General features: G+C 50.0%; 1 protein-coding gene across 1 annotated transcript; it reads left to right on the forward strand.

Moving 5' to 3' along the window:
• Positions 1–1,419: 1,419 nt before the first annotated feature.
• LOC308276583 (olfactory receptor 10K2-like) lies at positions 1,420–16,802 on the forward strand (the record flags this gene model as incomplete). The annotated part of the gene is made up of 5 exons (XM_080715407.1): positions 1,420–1,515; positions 5,476–5,556; positions 5,777–5,821; positions 12,767–13,327; positions 16,701–16,802. 5 exons carry the CDS (start codon positions 1,420–1,422, stop codon positions 16,800–16,802), a joined length of 885 nt encoding a protein of 294 aa, XP_080571533.1.
• Positions 16,803–18,726: the final 1,924 nt, after the last annotated feature.

Below are 18,726 nucleotides of genomic sequence, written 5' to 3' on the forward strand. Positions count from 1 at the left end.
GAAGGGCTGCATATACATGAGGTCGCACCATTTTGCCGACTGCGTGCAAAATTCACTGAGAGCCATCAACATCCTAGGATCTAGCGTGCCCATTCTAGGCCATCGAAAATTATTAGTTAAATCATATGTCGGCCAGACCTTAGTGCAGAGAGACACGAGCCTCTCAGGGGACAGTTCCCTGGAGAACCCCAAAGTCTGGAAATTAGCCAGAACATGGCCCAGTGGAGACTGATAGTCAATCTCAATCTTTGATGGCTGACTTCCCCCATGACTTGTAAGTGGGCAAGAACGAAGGCAGGATATCAGCGTCCCAATATCCCCCAAGCGCCCGGAGCAGAACGGATGTTTTTAAGAGAAATAACGTCTTAATTCTCTTAGCACATCCCCAGATTGGCCCAGCTGATCGGAGAGAACCTGGGTACCGGTACCAGGTTCGAAAACAGTCAGAATCCCCCAAGTTCGACAGAGGCTAAAAAGCCAGAACCCACTTACTCCCTGAAGGGGAAGCTTATCTCTGAGAGAGGCTGCTGTAGAGATGTGGCCTGAAATAATGGCTATGAAAAGTTTTAAAAATGGCCACTGACTCCTAGGATTGGTTAGGAGCGGAAAGTGGGAGGGATTAGAGATGGAGGGGCCTCCAGTGAGGCCACGTGGGAGGTGGGAGGGGTTAAAGATGGGGGGGAGGGGGGGCCCAGTAGGGCCATGAGGGAGGTGGGAGGGGGCAAAGATGGCGACCCAAAGATGGCGGCCCCCCAGTGATTCCACGTGGCTGGGGTAAATCCCTGATGGAGGCCTGCCTACCAGACACCGGGCAGATTTTGAGTCCAGATGGCAGAGCGTGAGCCTCTGCCGTGGCACAGATGCGTTTGGTCCAGGCCGAAGGTGGGCGGGAGAGGTCGGCGGGGTGCAGAGCGCAGAATCAGCCTGCAGGCGGTGGTGTCGGAGCGCCCGCTGGAACCGGAGCAGCTGGGCTCAGGCCTGGGGTGGGCGGCCCGAGTCGGAGTGGAGGAGCCAGCTGGTGCGCGGGCCTTGGCGGGCCAGGCCAGCGTGGCGGGGCCTGGTGGCTGTGCAGCAGCCGTCGGCCACCCGGATGGAGGAGGTAGTCAGCGCCGCCATGTCAGCGGGCACCGTGGCGGTGGGAGTTTAGGTGTAGCTGGCGCAGGGGCCGGGCGCCTGGCGCCATGTCGGTTCCGGCTGGGCGGGCGCTGCGCGGGATGGAGCTGGAGCGACTGCGGCTCGCAGATGGAGAGTCAGCTGCAGGCAGAGCGGATGGAGGGTCTACGCAGCGCTGCCGCGGGTGCATGGGGCTCAGTGGATTAAGGCCCAATTTGACACGGTTCGGCACCATATGATTAATAAATAAAGACGCGGCGGGTCTCATCAACGCACAGATATGTGCGGGAGTCCGATATAGGCGGTATGGCGGTATGGATGCCTTTATTCATCCAGAGTCGGCCACCCGCCATCGCGGGCAGTTCCTTCCCCGCCCGCTCCCGCGTGGTTCAGCAGGAACGGGCAAGCAAGAGAGCCGCACGTGTCCGTCTCTCTGTGTGTCTCTTGTGAGTCTCTGTGTCTGAGGTAGCTGCTGCTACCTTAAATCGAGGGGAGTGGTCTCCTCTGTGGGAATCACGGAGCTCTGCCTCCTAGCTTCCGGCCCCACCCCCTGAGGGGCAGCGGCTCAGACCTTTCAACCCTGTTTCAAAAACAAAAATTAGGCTGGGTGTGGAGGTGCACGCTTGTAGCTTGCAACCCCAATACTTAGGAGGCTGAGAAAGGAGGATCGTAGGTTTGTCGCCAGCTTCAGCAACTTTGTGAGACCCTATTTCCAAATAAAAAATAAAAGGGGTGGTGTACACTTGTAATCCCAGCATTTGGGAGGCTGGGACAAGAGGATCGCGGTTTGCGGGCAGCCTCAGCTACTTAGCGAGGCCCTTTGCAACTCCCTGAGATCCTGTTTCAAAATAAAGAATAAAAAAATAGGGCTTTGGGTGTACTTGGAAGTAGAATGCCTTTCTTTTCCAGTACCATAAATAAATAAATAAACAAATAAATAAATGGCTGGTTTTGTAGGTGGGAAGTGGAATGCCCATGGGTTCAACCTCTAGTTAGAAAAACAAACAAAAAAATCAAACAAAAACAACAGCCGGGCGTGGTGGCGCATGCTTGTAATCCCAGCACTTGGGAGGCTGAGACAGGAGGATCGCACGGGTTCGAAGCCAGCCTCAGCTACTTAGTGAGGCTCTCAGCAACTTAGTGAGACCCTGTTTCCAAATAAAGTATAAAATAGGTCTGGGAGTATAGCTTGGAGGTAGAAAAGCTCCTGGGTTCCACCCCTAGTACCACCACCAAAAAACAAAACAAAACAACAAAAAACAAAAACCGAAAGGGAACTTCCGATTTTCTGTTCTGACGGTATCTCCCTAGCGGCGATGTCTGGAACTGTCCGCATGCTCTCTTGCTCGCCAGGGCTCGGGTGTCCTCTCTAGACGTTCACAGTTGCCATCCCGCGGGTCAGTCTTCCTCCCACTCCCGCTGGCTCTGGGTTAGGTGCCCTGTAGCCAGCTCTGAGGCCAGGATGCATGTGGCAGGAAGGTTCTGGGGATGCAGTGAAGGGAGGGAGGGAGTTCTGGAAGCTGGCAGTGGAGCAAGGTGTCCCTGTGGGAAAGTGGGGTTCCAACGCCCCTGGGGTGGCACAGAACACCTGCCTAGCCGGGACCTCCAGCACAGAGTGGACAGGAGCGGTGACCTCAGATGACTAACTTGTTCCTGACCTTAGGGGTAATTTTAGCCAGGCATGCTGGCCCACGCCTGTAATCCCAATACTTAGGAGGCTGAGACAGGAGGATCGCAGGTTCGAGGCCAGCCTGAGCAACTTAAGGAGACCCTGTCGCAAAAATATAATAAAAAAGGACTGAGGATGTAGCTCAGAGGTAGAATGCCCCTGGGTGCAATCCCCAGTATAAATAAATAAATAAATAAATAAATAAATAAATAAATAATAAGGGGTACAGCTCAGTCCCTGGGTTCAATTCTCAGTATTGAAAAAAAAAGAACAGAGAGTCTTCCCCCTGGCCATTAAATTATGGGGTGTTCCCCCCACCCGTGTTACCAGGGATTAACCCAGGAACACTCTATCACTGAGCTACACCCCCAGCCCTTTAATTTTTTTTTTTGCCATACTAGGTGTGGAACCCAGGGGCATTATACCTCTGAGCTACACCCCCAGCCCTATTTTTTACTATTTATTTTGAAACAGGGTCTCACTAAGTTTCAGAGGGCCTCACTAAGTAGCTGAGGCTGGCTGTGAGCCTGTGATCCTCCTGTCTTAACCTTCCAGGTATGGGGATTACAAGCATGGCCCTTTAACTTTTTTTTTTTTTTAATTATGAAACAGCCAGGTGTGGTGGCACATGCTTGTAATCCCCACGCTTGGGAGGCTGAGACAGGAGGATCGCACAGGTTTGAAGCCAGCCTCAGCTACTGAGTGAGGCTCTCAGCAACTTAGTGAGACCCTGTTTCCAAATAAAGTATAAAAAAGGTCTGGGAGTACAGCTCGAAGGTAGAAAAGCCCCTCGGCTCCACCCCAGTACCACACACACACACACACACACACACACACACACAGAAACAAAAAAAAAAACAGGATTGCCAAGGCTGTCCTCAAACCTGTGACCCTCCTGTCTCAGCCTCCCAAGTACTGGGATTACAGGTGTGTGTCACCATGCCCGGCTTGGTTATTATTATTATTATTTTTTGTACTAGGTATTGAACTCAGGGGCATTCTACCTCTGAGCGACACTCCCAGCCCTATATTTTATTCTTTTCTTTCTTTCTTTCTTTTTCTTTTTTTTGGTGGTACTGGGGTTCCTGGAAGCCCTTCTACCTCCGGGCTACACTCCCAGACCTATTTTATATTTTTATTTGGAAACAGGGTCTCTTAAGCCAGAGAGGCTGGCTCGAACCAGCGGATCCTCCTGTCTCTGCCTCCCAAGTGCGGGGATTACAAGCGTGCGCCACCCCATGCCCGGCTTGTTCTTTATTTTGAAACAGGGTCTCACTGATTGCAAAGGGCCTCACTAAGTAGCTGAGGCTGTCCGTGAGCTGCGATCCTCCTGTCTCAGCCTCCTGAATGCTAGGATTACAAGCGTGAGCCACCATGCCCAGATTAATTTTTTATTTTGAAATAAGGTTTCACTAAGTTCCTGAGGCTCTCACTAAGTGCCAAGGCTGACCTTGAACTCATAATCCTCCTCTCCCATCCTCTTAAGTTATGCTGTTACAAGTATGACACTTTATTATAAAATAGGCTTGTAGCTGGGCATGGTGACACACACCTGTAATTCCAGTACTTGGGAGGCTGAGACGGGAGGATCTCAGGTTTGCAACCTCAGAAACCTAGCAAGACACTGCTCCCAAACAAAAACTAAAACAGGCTATGGTGTAACTTGGAGGTAGAATGCTCCTGGGTTTAATCCCCAGCACTACATATGCGCACGCGCGTGCACACACACACACACACACACACACACACACACACACAATAGTCTTCTATTTGGTGGTTTTGCACAACTGGGCTTATGGAAGTGTTTTGAGCATCTTTAAGGTTGGTAGGTCTCAGCTTTGATGTTTAGTCTGTAAGTTAGAAATACATTGGGACATATTAGTTTGAAAATGGGTTTGCTTTTTAAATTAAAAAAAAATTTTTTTTTTTTTTTTTTTTTGGTGGTACTGGGGGTGGAACCCAGAGGCTTTCTACCTCCGGTCTTTACTCCCAGACCTTTTTTTATGTTTTATTTGGAAACAGGGTCTCACTAAGTTGCTGAGAGCCTCACTAAGTAGCTGAGGCTGGCTTCGAACCCATGCAATCCTCCTGTCTCAGCCTCCCAAGCGTGGGGATTACAAGCGTGCGCCACCACGCCCAGCTAAATTTTTTTTTTTTTAAATTTTGGGTTCTAGGGATGGAACCCAGGAGTATTCTACCTCTGAGCTATACCTCCACCCCCTTTTTAATCTTTTATTTTTAAACAGGGTCTCGGTAAGTCCTGTCTCAGCCTCCCAAGTGCTGGGTCACAGGTGCAGGCCACTGTGCCCGGCTTGGAAGTGGCGTCAGTACCACGTGACCGCTGATCAGGAGCTTGGCCGGGAGCGGGGCTGCAGCCCTGGACGGCTCTGCGGCTGGCTGACCGAAGGGAGACTGGAGGAGACCGGAGCTGCAGGGCGGCGGCGCAGCAGCACTGTCCGCTCCTGGCTTGGCTTCCAGGGCTCAGCGCGCGCATCTAGGTGAATGAGGACTTTCTCTGGTCAGAGGGATGCAGCCTGGGCTTCGGGTGCGGCCGAGGCGATGGGTGGAGCCGGGGAGCATGGAGATTTGGTGACTACTAACATCTGGGAAGCCAGGCTCCAGCCCGAGGCAGCCGGCAGCTGGCCAGGGCAGCGCTGGGGGAACGATGTCGGACCTGCCTGCTCCTCCTCTAGCGTGAGCCTGGGCTGCAGGTCCTTGTGAGCAGCCTTGCCCAGCCGGGCCCAGCGCTCCTGGGGACCCCGAGTTCTTCCAGAGTGAGGGGTGCGTTTGTGCCGGTTACCCACAGGGAGAAGCCAATTAGTCCTGGGCTCTGAGAGGCGGCCCGGGGGCTGGGGAGCAGACCCCCGGGGATCCAGGCTCCAGGGAGGAAGCACCGGAGGCCCTGGGGGGCTCGTTAGAGGCGGGAGCCCCTGGGAGGGCAGCTCCAGGGACCCCGAGATATCAGGAGCCGAGTCCTCCGCCCTCCCCTCTCAGGCAGAGGGAGGCCGGCAGGGACAGCGGGAGCCCTCGGCCGCCATGGTGAGTGTCAGCTGGGGCTGTGCCCCGCTGGAGAAGCCACCCCGGTTCGTCTGAGATCTGAAATGACCACTGGTACAGCGATACTGTGGGGTGTCAGAGTGTTCACCCCCAAGAGAACTGGGCGGTGATGGGCTTGTATGGAATTCACCAGAAAGGCATTTAATATTCATTCTCATTCTCTCTCTCTCTCTCTCTCTCTCTCTCTCTCTCTCTCTCTCTCTCGTGTGTGTGTGTGTGTGTGTGTGTGTGTGTAGGTGCTGGGAATTAAACCCAGGGCTGTTCTACCTTTGAGCTACACTCCTAGCCCTTTTTTATTTTTTATTTTGAAATAGCATCTCACTGAATTCTTTAGAGTCTTGCCAAGTTGCTGAGGCTGACCTCGAACCTCCTGTCTCAGCCTCAGGTGTGAACACACCCGTCTCAATTCTGAGTTTTGCAGAGGACAGCATCCTGGGTGGGGGAGAACGTGAGATCTGCCCAGAAAGGGAAGGCGGGTCTGGGGGAGGCAGCTCCGCAGGACGTGGAGTGGAGCCGGGCGCCCCAAGTGCTGATTGACAGCGGTGGGGGGCGTCCTGAGCAGGGCCTTTGGGGCTCAAACACCTGCATTTACGTATGCACGCACGCATGCGCATACACACTCATGTAGAATCCTGTAGGGCGCAGGATCAAGGGGACAGGGAAGGATTCCTGCCTTGGGGGCTTCCTGATGAGAAGAAGGAAGAAGAAAAGAAGGACCCCAGACCCTCAGGCCATGCGGTTTCTCTCTGGGCTCCCACAGCCCTCAGGAAGGACCTCTGGCCCCTGCCCCTCTCCTGTGAGGGGCATCGGCCGGGTCTCTGAGCTCAGCACCCACTGGCAGCTCCTCACCAAGCACAGCTGTGCTGGGCATCTGTCAGTGGTGCGGTTTTTATGGGTTCCAAGTTAGGAGTTGCTATTCAAGTCCTGGGGACCAGGCACTCTCCCCGGAACTAGGACCCCAGACCTGTTGAGGCAAACCTGGCCCCAGGCCCTCAGCTGCCCAGAGGAAAGTGCCCACCACACTCAGGGCCCGTCTTCCTTCTCCCTTGTCTCCAAGGTGTGGCTGGCGGCTGGGGTACTTTTCTCTGACTCATTATCACCTGGGAGTTTCTGATTTTGTATTTTTTATAATTTATTTATTTATTTATTTATTTATTTATTTATTTATTTTTTTTTTTTACAGGGCCAAGGATCAAAGCCAGGGCTCTGCGCATGCTAGGCAAGAGCTCTGCTACTGAGCTAAATCCCCAAGCCCACCTGGGAGTTTCTGGATCAATCTCCCTCTGGCAGATGAGGCTCACAGCCCTAGGGCCAGTTTCACAGGGCCCCGCTGTGCTTAGTGTGGGAGGGAACCAGCAACCACGCTCTGTGAGTCTGATTTCAGAGGCGGAATTTACTGTCCTCGTTGGCCGCTGACTGTTCTGAGCAAGAGATTTCTGCTCTAGGTAATGATGACAGTTTTCCCAGGTAGTGACCTCCCCGTCGCTGGGGTGAAGCCGGGCTATTGTGCTGGAGTTTACTCCCATACTCAGTGCATATTGGGGGGTTTCTTTTCGACCTTTCCCTGTCTAAGCTACTGAAGAGGGGCTGAGTCACTCCTGAGGGGAGCTTCTGATAAGACATGAAGGGTCCCTTTTGGATACGGCAGCAAAGAGTGGGTGCCCAGCAGCCTGGCTCTGACTTCTCCAAGAACTGTCACTCCGCTCTGGAGAATTCTCCCAATATCATTGTTTCCGTGCGTGGCTGTGTGTGTGTGTGTGTGACTAAGGATTGAACTCAGGGGCATTCTATCTCTGAGCTACATCCCCGGCACTTTTTATTTTTATATTTATTTATTTATTTTTATTTGTAATACTGGAGGTTGAACTCAGGGCGTTCTACCTCTGAGCTACATCCCCAGCCATATTTTATTCTTTATTTGGACACAGGGTCTCACTAAGTTTTGGAGGGCTTCCCTAAGTAGCTGAGGCTGGCCATGTACCTGTGACTCTCCTGTCTCAGCCGCCCAAGTACTTAAACATATGAGTTTGCCGGGCGTGGTGGCGCACGCTTGTAATCCCTGCACTTGGGAGGTGGAGACAGGAGGATCGTGCACGTTCGAAACCAGCCGCGCTGGCTTAAGAGACCGTTTCCAAAAATAAAAAGTAGGTCTGGGAGTGTAGCCCAGAGGTAGAAGGGCTTCCAGGAACCCCAGTACCACACACAAAAAAACCAAAAACAAAACAACAACAAACCAACATATGAGTTTAATGATGGTCCTTATCACGTCTTTTTCAATTGGAGTGATAAAGTTTCTTCTCCCCTTAGTGTTTATTTTTTATTTTTTGGTGGTACCGGGAATGGAACCCAGAGGCTTTCTACCTCTGGACTAAACTCCCAGACCTATTTTATATTTTATTTGGAAACAGGGTCTCACTGAGTTGCTGAGAGCCTCACTAAGTAGCTGAGGCTGGCTTCGAACCTGTGCGATCCTCCTGTCTCAGCCTCCCAAGCGCAGGTATTACAAGCGTGCCCACCGCGCCCAGCTGTCCTTAGTGTTTAGAAGGGGTACTCTCCCACTGAATACTTATGTTGCTTCTCTTTTTCCCTTAATTTAAATAATACTATTAATCAGAGCTGGGCGTGGTGGCGCACGCTTGTAATCCCAGCATTCAGGAGGCTGAGACCAGAGGATCACGGTTTGCCGACAGCCTCAGCTACTTAGTGAGACCCTGTTGCAAAATAAAGAATAGAAAAATATAGGGCAGGGGATGTAACTCGGAGGTCAAATGCCCTTGGGTTCCATCCCCAAACCTGCAAAAAAACCCAAAAACTATTAACCGGGTACGGTGGCACACACTTGTAATCCCAGTACTTGGGAGGCTGAGACAGGAGGATCACAGGTTTTCTGCCGGCCTCAGTTACTTAGTGAGGCTCTCCACAACTTAGGGAGATCCTGTATCAAAAAAAAAAAATAGAGTTTGGAGCTGGCATGGTGGCGCACGCTTGTAATCTCAGCATTTGGGAGGCTGAGACAGGAGGATCGCGGTTCACGGACAGCCTCAGCTACTTAGTGAGGCCCTCTGCAACTTGAGACCCTGTTTCAAAATAAAGAATAAAAAATAGGGCTGGGGGTTCAGCTCGGAGGTAGAATGCCCCTGGGTTTCATCCCCAGTACTGCAAAAAAAAAAAAAAAAAAAAAAAAAAGAAAGAAAGAAAAAAAAAAAGAAAAAAAAAAGGATTGGGAGTATAGCTTAAAGATAAAATGTCCCTGGGTTCAATCCTCAATACCACCAAAACCAAAAACAAAAACAGAAACAAAAACAAAAACAAACAAAACCCCCATACAAACCTGGATTCTCTTGCCTCAGCCCATTAGTTGCTGGAATTACAGATGTATGTCACCATGCCTGGCTTTCAGATCATTCCCTTTCTTTCTTTCTTTCTTTCTTTCTTTCTTTCTTTCTTTCTTTTCTCTTCTTTCCTTCTTTTTCCCACCCTTGATACTGAGGATTGAGCTGGAGGCTTTCTACCTCTGATCTACATCTCCAGCCCTATTTTATTTTTCATTTTGAAATAGGATCTCACTAAATTGTTGAGGCTAGCCTTGAACCTGCGATCTTCCTGTCTTAGCCTCCAAGGTACTGGGATTACAGGCGTGCACCACCACGCCCAGCTTGCTCTGACCGTCTTCTGCCCTATCCCACCGAAGGAGTGAAGCGTCCACAAAGCCAAGGCTCCCTGTCGGCCTTAAGGCGTAGACGAAGCTGTAGCCTTGCAGCTCGCCAGAAGGACCACTAGATGGCGCCAGAGTCAGGCCTCTCTGGTCCCTACTCCCTCCTCTCAAAGGAGGTACTTGCAACGCAAGGGTCAGCTAATGCTTGTCTGAGCTAATTAGCTTTAAAAATTATACACATAGTTTCATTAACTGGCGTAAACTATATATTTATCTTGTCAACAGCATGATGTTTTAAACTTTGTAGACACTGTGGAATGGCTAAATTGAGCCAATTAACATGTGCACTATGTCATGCCAAATTTTTTTATTTTTGGTGGTACTGGGGTTCCTGGAAGCCCTTCTACCTCCGGGCTACACTCCCAGCCCTATTTAATTTTTACTTTTTTATTTTATCGTATTATTATTATTATTATTATTATTATTATTATTATTATTATTTTGGTGTTACTGGGGTTCCTGGAAGCCCTACCTCCGGGCTACACTCCCAGACCTATTTTATATTTTTATTTGGAAACAGGGTCTCTTAAGCCAGCGCGTCTGGCATCGAACCTGCGCGATCCTCCTGTCTCCGCCTCCCAAGTGCAGGGATTACAAGCGTGCACCACCACGCCCGGCTCTCATGCCATTTTTTAAAAATGGGCGCACTTTAATTTTACACCATATTGAGTACAGAGAGTGTCAGAAAAACACATGCACACAAATCTTGTTGCCCTCCCCACCAAGGCCCCCTCCCTGACCCTCGTTCTGTGAGTCTTTGAGAATGGAATTGGCATTTGTTTGTTTGTTTGTTTGTTTCTGTGGTGCTGGGGCTAGAACTCAGGGGTATTATACTTCTGAGCTATACCTCTGGTCCTTTTTTTATTATTTTATTCACATTATTTTATTTTTTGTGGTAATGGGGATTAAAACCAGGGGCACTGTACCTCTGAGCTACACCCCCAGCCCTATTTTTTATTCTTTATTTTGAAACAGGATCTCACTAAGTTGCTGAAGCTGGCCTCAAACCTGCGATCCTCCTGTCCCGGCCTCCCACGTACTGGGATTACAAGAGTGCCCTGTCATGTCTGGCTTGGAATTGGCAATTTTGTATGCATTCATAGCATTACTTCTACTATTGCATTCTTTATGACTTTGCCCCTCCACACCCCGCTTCCTTGGATAATCCCCCTTGGTCACTCCCCTGGAGTCTCTGCTCATCTATCTGACGCTGTCTTTATTTCCGAGTATCTCTCTAGCTTCTACATATAAGAACATACATCTACTGGTTCTCTGGGACTGAGCGCCCTCACTTAGGGTGCTATTCTTGAATTCCAGCCATTTTCCTGGTGTGCCTTGGTCCTTCTCTATGGCTGAGTACAATTCCATTGTGTGTATATACCAACGCTTTGCGATTCATTCATCCGTTGACAGACACCCGGGCTGGTTCCACAATAATATTGCAGAACCAATAATATGATATATTCGGATTTATTTCCTTTGGGAAGATGCCCAGGACACTGTCCTTGGGTCATATAGTAGTTCTGTTCCCGCTCTTCTGAGAAACCTCTACACTGACTTCCAAAGCAGCGGCAGTAGTTTGCAGTCCCACCAACAGGGTCACAGAGTTCCCGCTTCCCCCAAACCCTACCAGCATATATTATTTTATGTGTTCTTGGTGAATGCCGTCCTCGCTGGAGTGAGATGGAATCTCAGTGCAGTTTTGATTTGCATTTCCCTGATTGCTAAAGATGATGAACATTTTTATATATTTCTTGGCCATTTGTATTTCTTCTCTCATGCCTCTTTTTGTGGTGAGAACACTTAAAATGTACTCTCAGCTATTTCCTTTCCTTTTCTTTCTTTCTTTTTTTTTTGTGTGTGAGTGTGTGGTACTGGGGATTGAACTCAGGGGGCATTTCACCTCTGAACTACACCCTCAGCCCGCCCCTTCCTTCCTTCCTTCTCCGTCTCCCTTCTCCTCCCCTTCCTCCTCTTCTTCCTCCTCCTCCTTCTCTTCCTCCTTCTTCTTCTCCTTCTCTTTCTCCTCCTTCTCTTCCTCCTCCTCCTCCTCTTCCTTCTCTTCCTCCTTCTCCTCCTTTATTTCTTCCTTCTCCTCTTCCTTCTACTTTTCTTCCTCCTCCTTGTCCTCCTCCTCCTCGTCCTCCTCTTCCTCCGCCTCTTCCTCCTCCTCTCCTCCTCCTCCTCCCCTTCCTCCTCCTCCTCTTCCTTCTCTTCCTCCTTCTCCTCCTTTATCTCTTCCTTCTCCTCTTCCTTCTAATTTTCTTCTTCCTCCTCCTCCTCCTCCTCTTCCTCCGCCTCTTCCTCCTCCTCTCCTCCTCCTCCTCCCCTTCCTCCTCCTCCTATACTGGGGAATGAACCCAGAGGCATTTATTTACCTGGGAGCTACACTACACCCCAAGCCCTATTTTATTTTTTGTTTTGAAACAGGTTCTCTCTAGGTTGCTGAGAATCTCACTACTTGCCCAGGCTGTCCTAGCACCCGCAGTCCTCCTGTCTCAGCCTCCCAAGTACTAGGATTACAGGTGTGTGCCACCATGCCCAGATCATTGTCTAGTTAAGTTGCCAAGTCTGGCCTCTAATCTTTGATCTTCTGGCCTCAGCCTCCTGTATGCTACTTTAAACTTTTTTTTTTTTTTTTTTTGTGGTACTGGGGTTCCTGGAAACCCTTCTACTTTCTGGCTACACTCCCAGACCTATTTTATACTTTTTATTTGGAAACAAGGTCTCTTAAACCAGCGGGGCTGGCTTCGAAACTGCCCAATCCTCCTGTCTCTGCCTCCCAAACACCAGCTCAACCATTTTTAATATGACATATTGTTATTAAGTGTAGCCTCAGATGAGTGCGGATGTGCTTGTAATCCAGCATTCGGGAGGCTGAGACAGGAGGATTGAGGTTAGCAGGCAGCCTCAGCTACTTAGTGAGGCCTATTGCAACTCAGTGAGACCCAGTATCCAAATAAAGAAAAGAAGGTAGGGCTGTGACTGTATAGCTCAGAGGTAGACTGCCCCTGGGTTTCAAGCACAATACAGCCAAAAAAAAAAAAAAAAGTATAGCTTCTGTTTTTTACACCGACATTAGCCTCTTCCTGCATCACCAAGTGTCTTTCTTAGGCGGGCCCCAGACTCCTCACCCATGAGCAGTGGGGGGCCATGACACCGAGGTTTCTGAGTGCGCCCCGCGCCCACCTGGCGCGGCCCTCTGTCCTCAGGCCCCCGAGACGCTGCGCGCCAACGCCACGCGGCTGCTGGCCGAGCTGGTGCTGGTGGGCTTCTCCGACATGCCTCGGCTGCAGCGCACGCTCCTCCCGCTCTTCCTCCTGGCCTACCTGCTCACGCTGGGCGGCAACGCGGCCATCGTGGTGGTCATCCGCGCCGACCGCAGCCTGCACACGCCCATGTACGGCTTCCTGGCGGCGCTGTCGGTGTCCGAGACCTGCTACACGCTGGTCACCGTGCCCAACATGCTGGCGCACCTGCGGGCCGGGCCGCAGGCCGTGGCGCTGGCCGGCTGCCGCGCGCAGATGTTCTTCTTCCTGGGCCTGGGCTGCAGCCACTGCTTCCTGCTGGCGCTCATGGGCTACGACCGCGGCGTGGCCATCTGCCAGCCGCTGCGCTACGCCGTGCTCCTGCGGCCGGCCGCCTGCCTGCGCCTGGGCGCGCTGGTCTTCGGCTGCGGCTTCTCGGTGGCCTTGGTGGAGACCTGCGTGGTCTTCTCCTCGCCCTTCTGCCGCGGGAACCGCGTGGAGCACTTCTTCTGCGACATCGCCCCGGTGCTGAGGCTGGGATTGAACTCAGGGGCATTCTACCTCTGAGCTACAACCCCAGCCCTATTTTTTATTGTTTCTATTTTGAAACAGAGTCTCACTGAGTTGCAAAAGGCCTCACTAAGTAGGTGAGGCTGTTCGAGAACTGTGATCCTCCTGTCTCAGCCTCTCAAATGCTGGGATTACAAAGTGTGAGACACAATGCCTGACTTTATTCTCTTTCTTTCTTTCTTTCTTTCTTTCTTTCTTTCTTTCTTTCTTTCTTTCTGGTGGTACTGGGGCTCCTGGAAACCCTTCTACCTCCGGGCTACACTCCCAGACACCTATTTTTTATATTTTTATTTGGAAACAGGGTCTCTTGAGCCAGCGAGGCTGGCTTCGAACCTGCGCGATCCTCCTGTCTCTGCCTCCCAAGCCTGGGGATTACAAGCCTGTGCCACCACACCCGGCTTTTATTCTTTATTTTGAAACAAGATCTCACTAAGTTGCAGAGGGCCTCACTAAGGAGCTGAGGCTGGCCACAAACTTGTAATCCTCCTGTCTCAGCCTCCCAAGTACTAGCATTACAAGCATGCACCACCACACCTGGCCAGTTTTTTTGGTTTTTTTTTTGGTAGTAGGACTTGAATCCAGGGGTGTTCTACCTCCAAGCCCATCCCCAGTCCTTTTTGTTTTTATTTTGTTTTGAAATAGGAGCTCGCCAGGTTGTGGTGGGTCTTACCTCCAATCATTGATCTTCTTGTCTCAGCCTCCCAAGTGTTAGAATTACAGGCATGTGCCACCGTACCTGGTGGAGTTTCTGTTTTGCCAGACAATAGTCCTGTGTGTGGTGACACACAGTGACAGCTGTGTAATCCTCCTGTCTCAGCCTCACAAGTACTAGGATTACAAGCACGCACCACCACACCTGGCCAGTTTTTTTGTTTTGTTTTTTGGTGGTGACAGCTGCACGATCATGCCAATGTGCTTAATGTGACCTAGCTGTACAATTAAAAATGGCTAAGATGAGCCAGGAGTGGTGGCGCACGCTTGTAATCCCAGGACCTGGGAGGCTGAGACAGGAGGATTGAGGGTTCGAAGTCAGCCTCGACAACTTAGCATGGTCCTCTGCCACTTAGTGAGCCCCTATTTCCAAATAAGAAGTAAAATCGAGCCGGGGGTGTAAGCTCAGAGGCAGAATGCCTCTGGGTTCAATCCCCAGTACTACACACACACACACACACACACACACACACACACACACACACTAATAACGGCTAAGATGGCAGCGTGTATGCCTTGTGTATGTTACCACAATTAAAAATAAAAAAGTTATAATATGAAATACAGTGTTAGTAGGAGAAGGCTTTGTCTGTCTTGTAGACTTGTCTCTAACTGACCTGAAAGCATCTTTCTGAACAGGTAGGGCTAGATGGACTGGTGTTTCTGTATCCAGTGCCATACAGCCCTGACGTCCCTCCCTCTTAAGTGGAACGTTCCTCCCCAAGGGGTGGAGCCTATCACTTATGCATTCTTTGCATTCATTTGGAAAGCTGAGGTTTGTCCATCCAGCCCTGAGGTGGATTCTTATGCTCGAGTGACCCAGACCTAATAAAACCCTCAGCTCCACCAGCCATCTGAAAGGTCTAACCATAGCAAAGAACCGAAACCCAACACACAAGGAACAACATACTTCAAAGTTCATGGGAGCCTGGGTGTGAAGCAGAAGTCAAGAACCTTAGAAAAGCCGGGCGTGGTGGCGCACGCTTGTACTCCCAGCCTTCGGGAGGCTGAGACCGGAGGATTGCGTTTTGTGGACAGCCTCAGCTACTTAGTGAGGCCCTCTGCTACTCAGTGAGACCTGGTTTCAAAATAAAGAATAAAAAATAGCTGGGCGTGGTGGCGCACGCTTGTAATCTCTGTGCTTGGGAGAGGCGGTGACAGGAGGATTGCGCAGGTTCGTAGCCAGCCTTGCTGGCTTAGGAGACCTGTTTCCAAATAAAAATAAAAAATAAAAAAATAGGCCTGGGAGTGTAGCCTGGAGGTAGAAGGGTTTCCAGGAACCCTAGTACCACCATCAAAATAAAATAAAATAAAATAAATAAAAAATAGGGCAGGGGGTGTAGCTCAAAAAATCAAATGCCTCTGGGTTCCATCCTCAAACTTGCAAAAAAAAAAAAAAAGAAGAAAAGAAGAAAATCTTAGAAAAATTAAAATTTCTCTAAACATCTGCCTTTGCTAAGGAATAACTTCTTTGCCTATTCCTCTCCTTGGTCCTTGCTTTTTATTTTTTATTTTTTGATATGAGAAATGGAAACTAGGGACCTTCTACCTCCGAGCTACATCTCCAGTCCTTTTTATTTTTATTTTTTAAATATTATGTATTTATTTATTTATTTATTTATTTATTTAGTGGGTCTGGAGATGGAACCCAGGGGCATTCGACCTCTGAGATACACTCCCTGCTCTATTTTCTATTCTTTATTTTGTAAAAGGGTCTCACTAAGTTGCAGAGGGCCTCAGTAAGTAGCTGAGGCTGTCAGCAAACCATGATCCTCCCATCTTAGCTTCCCGAATACTGGGATTACAAGCGTGCGCCATCATGCCCGGCTTTTATTTTTATTCTGCAGTGGGTTCTTGCTGGATTACTGAGAGTCTAGCTAAGTTACTGAGGCTGGCCTTGAGCCTGCGATCCTCCTGTCTCAGCTTCCCAAGTACTGGTTTTGTAGGCATGTACCACCATGCCTGGTTGTACTTCTACTATTTCTTTTTTTTTTTTTTTTTTCGGTACTGGGGATGGAACCCAGGGGTATTTGACCTCCGAGCTACATCCCCTGCCCTATTTTTATTTATTTATTTATTTATTTTTGGTGGTACTGGGGGTGGAACCCAGAGGCTTTCTACCTCCCGGCTATACTCCCAGACCTTTTTTATATTTTATTTGGAAACAGGGTCTCACTAAGTTGCTGAGAGCCTCACTAAGTAGCTGAGGCTGGCTTCGATCCCGTGCGATCCTCCTGTCTCAGCCTCCCAAGCGCGGGGATTACAAGCGTGCGCCGCCACGCCCGGCTTTTATTCTTTATTTTGAAACAGGGTCTCACTAAATTGCAGAGGGCCTCACTAAATAGCTGAGGCTGTCCGCGAACCGTGATCCTCAGGTCTCAGCCTCCCGAATGCTTGGGATTACAAGCGTGCGCCACCACGCCTGGCTCCTGGCCCTATTTTTTTTAAATTTTGAAACAAGGTCTCACTAAGTAGCCGAGGCTGGCCACAAACCTGAGATTCTCCTGTCTCAGCCTTCCAAATACTGGGATTCCAAGTGAATGGGTCCATTTATACATTACTAACAATGCCTTTGGTAACATTTTGGTGGTTTCTGTGGATTTCTCATTTTCTCCAGTGTGGGGACTTGGTGTTCACTGCTCCAGTTAAGTGGGTGGAAAAACTGGCTCCACGGGCCTCTGAGCTGCAGGGTGGGGCCAGTATGACTCATGGTGGCTAGAGGCCCCCAGCAAGGCTGCTTTTGGCTCACGGATACAGGAGATAGGGCGGGTGAGGTTAGAAGGGGCTCTGGGTACCGCGGGCTCCTTCTCCAAGGCGGTGTGTGTATGAGTGGACACGTCATCTCCTGTCCACTGGGCCCAGGTCAGGAGCTCTGGGTGCCTGGGGACGTCTCTCTCATCTCTATGTCTCACACGTTTTTTATTTATTCATTTATTGTGGAACTGGGAATTTAGCTTAGGGGTGCCTTACTACTGAGCTATACTCACAGCCCTCCCTTATTTTGCGGTATTGGGGACGGAACCCAGGCCATTCTACCTCCGAGCTACACCCCCAGCCCTATTTTTTATTCCTTATTTTAAAACAGGGTCTCCCTGAGTTGCAGAGGGCCTCACTAAAGTAGTTGAAGGTGTCCGTGAACTGCGATCCTCCTGTCTCAGCCTCCCGAATGCTGGGATTACAAGTGTGTACCTACACGCCCCAAAACTCACAGCCCTTTTTGTATTCTATTTGTGTGTGTGTGTGTGTGTGTGTGTGTGTGTGTGTGTGTGTTACTGGAGATGGAATCCAGGGACCTTCTACCTTTGGGCTACACTCCCAGACCTATTTTATATTTTATTTGGAAACAGGATCTCACTAAGTTGCTGAGGCTGGCTTTGGACATGCGTGATCTTCCTGTTTCAGCCTCCCAAGTACTGGGATTATAAGTGTGCGCCACCACCCCTGGCGTGTGTGTGTGTGTGTGTGTGTGTGTGTGTGTGTGTGTGTTTGGGGATGGAACCCAGGGGCATTCGACCTCCGAGCTATACCCCCTGTCCTATTTTTTATTCTTTATTTTGAAACAGGGTCTCACTGAGTTGCAGAGGTCCTCACTAAGTAGCTGAGGCTGTCCGTGAACCGTGATCCTCCGGTCTCAGACTTCCAAATGCTGAGATTACAAGCGTGCGCCACCACGCCCGGCTTCCCTGGCTTTTATATTCTGTTCTGAGACAGGGTTTCACTAAGTTGCACAGTCTATCCTTGAACTTGTAGTCCTCTTGCCTCAGCCTCCTGAGTAGCTGGATGACAGATGTGTGACACTGTGCCTCATTTATCTTACTGGTTATTGATGGGATGAATTAGCTTTGATGATCCTTTTTTTTTTTTTTTTTTTTGGTGGTACTGGGGATAGAACCCTTCTACCTCCGGGCTACACTCCCAGACCTATTTTATATTTTTATTTTTGGAAACAGGGTCTCTTAAACCAGCAAGGCTGGCTTCGAACCTGTGCGATTCTCCTGTCTCCGCCTCCCAAGCGCGGGGATTACAAGCATGCCCCACCACACCCAGCTTTGTTTTTTATTTTGAAACAGGTCTAAGTTTCAGAGGACCTCACTAAGTTGCTGAGGCTGTTTGTGAACCCATGGTCCTCCTGTCTCAACGTCTCAAGTACTGGGATTACGAGTGTGCTCTACCATGCCCAGTTTACCCAGCCCCCCTTTTTTGTAGTACCGGGGTTGGAATCCAGGGGCATCCTACCTCCGAGCTCCATTCCCAGCCCTAATTTTTAGTCTTTATTTTGAAACCGGGTCTCACTGAGTTGCAGAGGGCCTCACTAAGTAGCTGAGGCTGTATGTGAACAGCGATCCTCTGGTCTCAGCCTCCCGAATGCTGGGATTACAAGTGTGCGCCACCACGCCGGTCAGTACCCAGCCCTTTTTGAAAATTGTATTTTGAGTTGAGTGTGGTGGTGCACATCTGTAATCCCAGTAGTTGGGAGGCTGAGACAAGAGGATCACAGGTCTGAGGGGAGCCTCAGCGATTTAGGGAGACCCTGTCTAGCTCAGAGATAGAATGTTTCTGGGTTTATGTCCCAGTATGTGCATGTGTGTGTGCACTCACAGACAGACAGACAGACAGACAGACAGACACACACACACACACAC

Source organism: Muscardinus avellanarius, assembly GCF_963383645.1.
Source record: "Muscardinus avellanarius genome assembly, chromosome: 18".
NCBI classification, from domain to species: domain Eukaryota; kingdom Metazoa; phylum Chordata; class Mammalia; order Rodentia; family Gliridae; genus Muscardinus; species Muscardinus avellanarius.